Source organism: Citrus sinensis, chromosome 4, assembly GCF_022201045.2.
Source record: "Citrus sinensis cultivar Valencia sweet orange chromosome 4, DVS_A1.0, whole genome shotgun sequence".
NCBI lineage: Eukaryota > Viridiplantae > Streptophyta > Magnoliopsida > Sapindales > Rutaceae > Citrus > Citrus sinensis.
This window is the reverse complement of record NC_068559.1, coordinates 13,439,862-13,448,835: the sequence shown is the minus strand read 5'-3', so window position 1 is coordinate 13,448,835 and position 8,974 is coordinate 13,439,862. Positions and strand designations below refer to the sequence as shown.

Genomic DNA, 8,974 nt, shown 5'->3' with positions numbered 1-8,974 from the left:
TATGGTATGTATGTATATGTATTAATTAAACAATTATTTTTTGACTATGACTTAAATGTTTAGTAAAAATTATTTTGTAAAAAATATTACCAAACGCATATTCTCTGTTTTTATCATTTTCAACTGTGTCTACCAAACGCATATTATTATTTTCAGTTTTAAAATATAGGATACAGAAAATGATACAAGACGCATATTTAAATTCGAAATACAGCAACTGCAAAACACCATTTTCATTTTTATTTTTATTCTCAGAAAATATAAATTCAGAAACAATACCAAACAGGCCCTTAGTTTCCAAAATTTCTTCTTTTTTTTTTAAATTTAATTTTCTTGTAATTTATTAAGGAAGTTTGAATTTTAATCCATAAACAAATTTAGTTTTATTATTAATTTTTATTTCAATTACACTTAGTAAAATAATAATAGTTAGGGTAAGGTGAAAATTTTAGTAGAAAAATATGATCTAATCAAATTCTATTTTTAATTATATAAATTAAATTATTTTATATTTACTTTATCCATATTTTATATTTTGAAATTTTGATTTACTGTAAACAAACAAGAGAGTTTGACACAATAGATTTTTAATATCTAAGTATTAAGTATGGTAAAATGGTTTTTTGACTTTTTGTAGACTAATTAAATTTTGGCACATTAAGTACTTAATTCATAACAAAATTAATAGGAAAATAATGGTAATTTATATAATTAATGCTTTGAGAAATAAATAAAATAAAAAAATGAAAAGAATTTATTAAATTATATCTTCCACTAAGAGCGTTTCTAACTCATTTATTATCATATCCACACTTAAACTAAATAGCGTTCCTTTAAATTATTGTTTTTCTAGCTCTTAGACAATTTAAAAGAAATTACAAATTAAATATTTTCGATATGGATCGACTCCGAACTCACCAAATTATATATTATAACTATACACTCTTATACTTAAGAGTAATCAATACTTTTGAGTCGTGTCACCGGGCTGAAGCCCTATATTTTTTTTCAAAAATAAATTATAAATTAGAATAATAAATTAAGATAAAAAAAGATAATAAAAAAAACTTAAATCCTTAATTTATATATCAATAATAAATTAAAGAATCTAAAATTATAATATTAAAATATTTTTTAAGTGTTAATTAATTAAGATGGTATTTGAATTAGAGAGTTTAATATTAAAAAATTAAATTTTTATTTTTTTATTTATTATTTTATTTTAAAATATTTAATTTTTTAATTCACTGTTATTTATAACAACTTGTTGATTATTAACGCATTTTAAATTTATAATAATTAAAAAATTAAAAAAATAAAAGTTAAAATCTAACCCAAGCCTAGTCCAGACCTTCAATAGGCCCAGCCCACACCCGACACTTAGACTTTTTCTCTAATAGGCTTGAAAAAGCCTTACCCGTATTTTGCATCTGAAAACGTACGCCGGCAAGTTACGACATGTCATCAAATCACTCACGTATTTCATTCAAAATATTTGGTGGTGACTCTGATATTTGATGGATGGGCCTAATTTAATCACACGTCGAAAACTGTGGGCGTTCATTGATATTTCTCAAAACCTATGGGTATTGAGGGAAATTATCCCTGCAATTTTCTCTTCAAGTGAGAGTGAACCACTTGGCAACAAGGTTTTTGTTTTTGCATCGAGGTGGAGCATTCATTCATGTAAGGAGGGTATTGCAAGTCACCTTTGACTCGTTTTTATCGTTCAGCCTTTCAATCCGACAGCCACCCTTTCCTAGTTATTAACATAACAAGAGCCGAAGAGCGTCTCCGTGTCTCTCAATTACAGTTACCATTATCAATCTCACAACCCCAACAACAAGTCTGCCGTTTTAAGAGGTAATTTCTTTTCTAAATTTCCTATCCCCTTTTACAGTTTTTTTTTTTTTTCTTCCAGTTGATTATTTCTAGATTAGATCAGTCACCCACTTACACATTTCCTTTGTTTTTCTTTATTTCTGAATATATTTCTTTTTTTTTCCCTACTAATAATAGTAATGGGTTTTGTGAATATATAATCTTAGGCATATGAACTAATGCCATGCGATGATGTGATGATGCTAGGCAACAATCTGGCACATGGGTTTGGTGCACTTTTGTTGGTTGTGTATGAAATTGTTTTGTAGCAGCAGGATTGCCAGCTATTTTTAGGCGATTTTTTCATAGTTGCCCAACAATTATATATCACAAATTTGATTGCCATTAATGTGAAAATGGAGCTTTATATCATCGAAATATTAGATATTTAGTTTTAGGATTTATTTTATGAAGAATATTTGGGAACCGACTTTAGTTTCTGAAGTAGTTGATGATGTCTTGATGAAGTTTGAATTCGTAAAGTATTAAAAGTTCAACTATTAGTTATTTATGGTTATCAAAGGACCTATGTAGTTTTTCTTTTTAAACCTGGGATCATTATTGTCCTTAGATAGTGCTGGCAACGTCAAAGTCATGGCATTGTCCTAAAAAAGTTTTTGTCCATAATGAGTTGAATTTGAAATGCACCTATTTAGAAAGATAAAGGAGTGTGACATATGGTTTTATGAACGTTCTACATGACTATTTTAAGCAACTTCTTGGATTTTTTACCTGAAGGCAGAAGTGTACCATCTAATTTTCGTAGCTCTTATGAGTTACAAATGGATCCTTGTCATTTGTATGAGTGGAGGTAGAAAAAGATTGCGAGTATAGTTTTAAAAAAGCCTAAGAATATCTACAAGTAGATATATATTGTAACGTGGTCTATAATTGATTCAGTCGTTAAGCTTAGTGGATATATGACCTTAACAACCTACCAGAAATTTTAGAGGACCACTGGCTCCTACAGTAAGGCATTAGTTTATGCTTAGCATTGAACCAATGTAGCCATTGCAAATTGATTGATAATTGCTGTATCGAAAAGCACAATTGGTTTGCCTTTGCTTGACTTCCTACAAATTACGTGTCTCTGCTTGTGTGCTATTCATCATTACTGTCATTCAGAAATTGTAAGTGCACAGCACACTGAGTGTTTAGGGGTTACAAGGGTTATCCAAAGTTTAAATCGTTAATCATGTTGCCAACAAATTTGTTGGCATGGCCAAGTGTTGTCTGGTTAGTTAGGTTATATTGAACCAAACTAAATAATTTGTCCCTACTTCCTGATGCATGATTTATTTATTCATTTTTTTTTATGTTACTATTTTGATGTACGTAAGCTACTTGTTACACTATTTTCTGTACATGTAAAATTATCATAATTTCTTGGAACATTTTAGTGAAAGCTGACTAGATCAAATATTGAAAGAACATGGTTTTATTATTTTTCCAGAACCTTGTTTTATCATAAAATAAATGTTGTTATGCCCCTGGAACTTTTTTTTTTAGGGAATTCTTTTTTAGTCACTCAGATACATAAATTCATGTGTGAAGATTAGTTGTCTCAAAGTGTTGAAATACCATTATTCATATAGGAAGTGGTCCAGCAAAATATTAAATTGTAATGCACCCTCAATGTGCATGTTCAAGTTTAATTCATGGACTTGACACGTGAGACCAAATATATAGACAATAACATGGATCAAGACACAGGTCCAACTTAAACTTATTCTGTGTCATAATTTAAGAATATCAAGGATTCCTAGACAAGATTTCTTGGTCTAATATGGTGGAAAGTCATGTTGAAACAACATTAAATCAACAACGGAAACAACTCTTTGAATATTAGGGAAATGAAATACTTGCTCTTGTGTTTAGGGCTTTTGTCCTTGCTCATATATGAAGTTGTCTGAAGATTTTTTATTCTGGAAGTTAAACCATCAAATGATAGACAGGGACCAAATGATCTTTCTGATTGTTTTCCAAGCAGGTAGCTGAGACTATTGATTGACCTAATGGTAGCCAACTGGATGCACGGATCAGAAAGTTTGCCTTAATTTGGCAAGAATTCTAAATGCTCTGTGTCGAAATAGAAATATGCAGATTGTTGCTTAGCTTCCCTCTTTACCTTCATGCAGGTGCTGATCACTCTACAAAATGCAAGATGGTCAGGATATAAATGTCTCTGGAAAGAAAAATAGCTGTTAATTCAGATGTTGACCATTATATGATATGGAAAACGGGCGAAGTATGAATGTAGCTGGAACACAAGGTAGTTTAATAATGAATACTCTTGATCCAAGAGACCTCAGTAATGATGTTATGGCTCGTCGCCTGAAGAACCGGGAACGGCAACGTAGATATCGGGCTCGGAAACGCCTTGAAGCAGACATGAAGAAATCCAGTGTCCTAAACCATTCAACTACACAGCAAGGTGATCTGCAGCTGAATGGGAGTCTTAGCAATGGTGTAGCCCGTGTTTATTGTAAACGAGATTGGAAAAAAGATGCAAGAAGAGCTACCAAGTCCAGGGATCAAGAATGTGCACTTAATGGTTTTGTAAAGCCTTTTACTTTAACAACTGAGAGCCAGTCAGTTTTTCCCTCTGAAAATAAGGCGGTGACACAAGCACCAGTGGAATGGGAATCCCTTAGCCTGGCTAATTTTGAAACAAATGAAACTAAGGTGGGTCGAAGAGATTGGAAAGCAGATGCTAGAAAAATGAAAAGCTAATGTGGCTATTACCAAAATGATTAGTAATCAACTAGTTGTATATACAAATTTAATACCTGCTGATGCCAGATCCAGTAGTTATGTTACTGGATATTGTAGGGTTTACAAAAACTTATAACAGTGCCGTTAGTTTGTAATGGAATTCAGTGGAAAAATCTGTTGTCATTTTTCTTGCAATTTTTTTGGGCTTCCAATCAAGAGTGATCAATGCGGATATTGATTCAGGCTAAACTTTCACCTGAAGGTAAAATTAGAAGGGCAAGTCGCTAGTGAAGAATGATTATGATATGTATGATATCAATGTTCGAATTCTTGATTATTTGGTGTAAGAATTGCCATTTTGGGGTTCATTGATGATTAGTAGCATCTAGACTAGCTTATTCAAAAGTATAATTATGTGGATAACAATTCCTTAGATTTTGCCGAATGCTTCATATTCCAACAGAGACCATACAACACTTCATCATTTTTAATTATCCAATAATTTAATGTCATGTATTTGAACAATGCAAACTTCACTTGCGCTAGTTGCTCAAGCAATCTGTACAGATTGTACCGATTTTTTGCCTTGTTTTTAACTTTTTTTCTTTAAACTTTACAATTCTATAGATTATTACTCTAAAATTTATTTCAATTCTAAGTACATGTATGTTTAGCACAGCTGCCAAATATGAGTTTGGAGTTTTATTCTCACAAATAATAAGGGAGATATCTATTCCGAATAGAAAGTTGAAGTTAGACCTTTTTATAACTCAAACTCACCTCCTCAAATATAGTTATTACTGGGCAACTACGATTAGTACTAAAAATTACTAAAAGTTACTTAAATTATTAAAAATTACCCAAAACTCGTTTTAACTTCTTTTCAAAGGAAAGATAAAGTATAAACAGCGGGCCAACATGAAAGTAAAGGGAGGTAGATAGCTCAAGTTATTAAAGAGAAAGAAAGTAAAAGAACTACTTAAAAATGGTCGACTACCTAAGTAGAACTCATTATTACACACACAGAGAGTTTAATTTTATATTACGTATTATTCAAATCAAGGTGAAGAATATTAAATATATATAAAACCATAAGTTACATAAATTATTATTTTTATTTATGAAGTTTATATTTTTATCCTTTATTTCTATTTTAATTATATCCAGATATAATAATATATTTAATTTTATAATATTAATAAAATTAACTAAATATTTGATTCTTCACAATTGATAAAAGTAAATGTAAAATTATATTATTATTTAATATTTTATATAAGTTTAAAAGGGTTATTATCATTTCACTACTTTAAAAATTGTAAAATATCAAATGAATATAAAAAGTATTATTCCTTATCATTTTACTGTTATAACTTTGCAAAATCTTTCATTTTACTACTTTCTCATTAAAACCATTAGTTGACCAGTCAGTTGACTAGTAAAGTATTAATTTTATCTTTTATGACAAAATGCACAAATAGAGGTATCAAATAGAAACAAAAAAATTATGCTATGCCCTTAAATTGTTAAATAATATTTTTAAACGTGAATTTATGAATAACCCCGAATTTATTACAACTATAAAAGTAGCAAATTGACAAAAATACCTTTGGATATTTTTGTTAAAAAAGTACACAATCTATTCTCAAAAAAAAAAAAAAACACTTGCGAATCAATATTTCCATATTTAAGTGTTTTTTAAGAATAGATTGTGGATATTTTTGTCAATTTACTACTATTGTAGATATAATAAATTCAGGATTATTCATAAATTCATAGTTAAAACTATTATTAACAATCTAAGGGCATAGCAATAATTTTGTCTATTATTTAGTTCCTCTATTTGTATATTTTACTATAAAGGATAAAATTGATATTTTATTAGTTAACTAACGGTCCTAATAAAAAAGTAGTAAAATGAAAGGTTTTACAAAGTTCTAATAGAAAATGATACAAAACAATACTTCTTGTAGTTATTTGATATTTTACAATTCTTGAAATAGTGAAATGATAATAACCAAGTTTAAAATAATCATAATTATAATATGATACAAAACAATACTTCTTATTGTTATTTGATATTTTTGACTTTGGCTTCAAAATGAACATTTAAAAGTTGGTCCCAACAAGGCATCTGTCTTGACATACTGTCATAACTTAATATAAAAATAAAATTGCATAGCTAGATTTATTATATTAATTATGTTTCTTTTAATAGTTTGTATGTATTTACCTACTATTTTATTTATTATTTCTATATTGGTGTTGTTTTTATATTTATTATAAAAGTTTTGACTATAATCAAAGGATTGCAATGACCATTTAATAAATCACAGAGTCTACATAACTATTTAATCAAACAACGTGGGCCGATGTGAGTGGCTTTTAGCAATGTTTTGCCACGAAATGTTTAACCGAAGCAACTTTTGTAAAAACATATGACTTCATTCTAATTATAGGAGGTAAAAATGTAAAAAAGCCGATGATAAATAGTTGACCGAATCTAATGTTTAGAAAAATTTTTGCAGTATTTTGAAATTTGGGTGTTATGATCGAATTTCACAAAACAATGTACCAACAACAGTCAATAATCAATGTTATCCTCTTCAATCTGTTATAATACAATCTGCAAAGTGTAATTGTCTTGAAAATTAAGATGAGGAAACTAGATATCAAACAAATTTAATTTCTTTTTAATCCCCCTTCAATAAGGCATAAATTTGCAACATTGAAAACACGAGGAACAAATACATAGATCATATAATGCACATAATATTTCATGTAGCTTCATTATATACGTATGTGCATCATACGAAAGAACACACACCCCACCCCATCCATCAATCAAACTTCAACCAAACAAATAATCAATAACAAAAAAACCAAATTAAAATCGACCAATGAATTAAAAAATCTATAAAGAATATGAAAATGCTTGGCATGTTTTAATTTAAGTTAATCTTGCTCCTTTTCTAGTCTCATTATTTCTTTGTCTCAAATCCTCAAAGCTCCAATCCCTTCTCATTCCAACACTTCGCACCAACTTAGGTTCTGTGTCTGTAGTAAAAGCCACAGCACCCGTACTATTAAGGCGTCGATGACTCTTCTTGACCTTCTTCTTAGCGGTAACAACCATTGATCCATGGGCGCCATTTCTTATTTGCTCATAAGGTGGTGGTGTTAAACTTCCAGACCAGCTCCTCTCGACCTTTATACAACATAATTTTTTAATAGGTCCACCATTACTGTATTCTTTATCAGAGTTTGTTCTTTGAAGACTTTGACATGTTAAGCAATTCAGAGTCATGGCTGCAAATAAATTGTGAAAATTTTGAATCTAATGGATGAAGTGTGAATGAAGAATGGAAGGGTGGGGGCGTGGGATTACATAACAAGATTACAATTTCTTGGATTAAAATGAGAAGAGATGGGTGGATATGTTTTACAGATCACTAGATAAATTAATTCTAAAATTCTTTTTGTTGCAAAAATTTAACCAACCTATGTTATTTTGTCACGTTGGGTTGGCTAAATTCATCATTTACCGCAAACACAGCTTAACCATTTCTAAATATAAGCAAGCTTTTCCGTGATATGAGTTAGGTAATTTGTTATGATTTTGATTGTTTCCCCTTTTCCTTTTTTTTTTTTTGTTTTTTTTAAAAAGCTTTTATGAATTGGACAGGTCAAAATTATCTTTAAATACCTTCATGAAATCATTTACTTGGGATATTTGAGTTTTAGAATAATATTATAGTTGCTTATCCATGACTTTTGTTATATATTGATCGAGTAACATTTTGCCAATAAGAAAATCCTTATCCTTCACTCAGATAAGCTAGAATAGTTTTTTTTTTTTTTTTTTTTTGGTGAATGACATTAAGAAAATATTACTTACTAATTTAGTTATTCGTTATTTTTTTGGAGACTATTTTTGAGGTTCACTGACTATCTTAAATACTATGGAGACATTTAGTTGTTGGATCCTATTGGATAGGATTAGATTGTTTAAAGTTAAATTATATTAGTATTGTATAGTGTTTTGTGACAAATAAACAATGCACTATATTGTAAATATATTTTTAACGTTCAATAAATTAAAAAAATAAATAAATAATGATTCAATGCTTCGATATTAACTTAAATTTAATAGTAAAGTATATGAACATTAATTTATTATAATATTTTATATACATAAATTTTTTTTATTGTAATTTATGTGGAAGACAAATTAATTATAAAATTTTTAACATTAGTTAAATAATGGGAAATTAATAATTTTCCACCGAAGTTTGGTAAAAATTTCTAAACAGATTAAAAATCTAAACGATATCAAAAGGAAAAATTAGGAATTTAACATGCTAATATCATATGCATT

The 8,974-nt window shown here is 28.9% G+C and overlaps 2 protein-coding genes across 3 annotated transcripts; one reads left to right on the top strand and one right to left on the bottom strand.

Annotated features, from left to right (window-relative positions):
- Positions 1-1,643: 1,643 nt before the first annotated feature.
- Positions 1,644-4,791, top strand: LOC102626759 (uncharacterized). 2 transcript variants are annotated; one of them, XM_006491673.4, is made up of 2 exons: positions 1,644-1,863; positions 3,872-4,791. In XM_006491673.4, exon 2 carries the CDS (start codon positions 4,114-4,116, stop codon positions 4,612-4,614), a length of 501 nt encoding a protein of 166 aa, XP_006491736.1. In that variant the 5' UTR covers positions 1,644-1,863; positions 3,872-4,113; the 3' UTR covers positions 4,615-4,791. The 2 variants fall into 2 exon arrangements, with proteins under 2 accessions (XP_006491736.1, XP_006491735.1); XM_006491672.4 differs by having other exon boundaries at positions 1,645-1,863; positions 4,020-4,791.
- A 2,755-nt stretch (positions 4,792-7,546) lies between these two features.
- Positions 7,547-7,903, bottom strand: LOC112495877 (uncharacterized). The gene has a single exon (XM_025092751.1). It carries the CDS (start codon positions 7,901-7,903, stop codon positions 7,547-7,549), a length of 357 nt encoding a protein of 118 aa, XP_024948519.1.
- Positions 7,904-8,974: the final 1,071 nt, after the last annotated feature.

Bases quoted from the DNA above. Each gene is read 5' to 3' on its own strand.
- LOC102626759 (XM_006491673.4), top strand. From the start codon at position 4,114: ATGGAAAACGGGCGAAGTATGAATGTAGCTGGAACACAAGGTAGTTTA.
- LOC112495877 (XM_025092751.1), bottom strand. From the start codon at position 7,903: ATGACTCTGAATTGCTTAACATGTCAAAGTCTTCAAAGAACAAACTCT.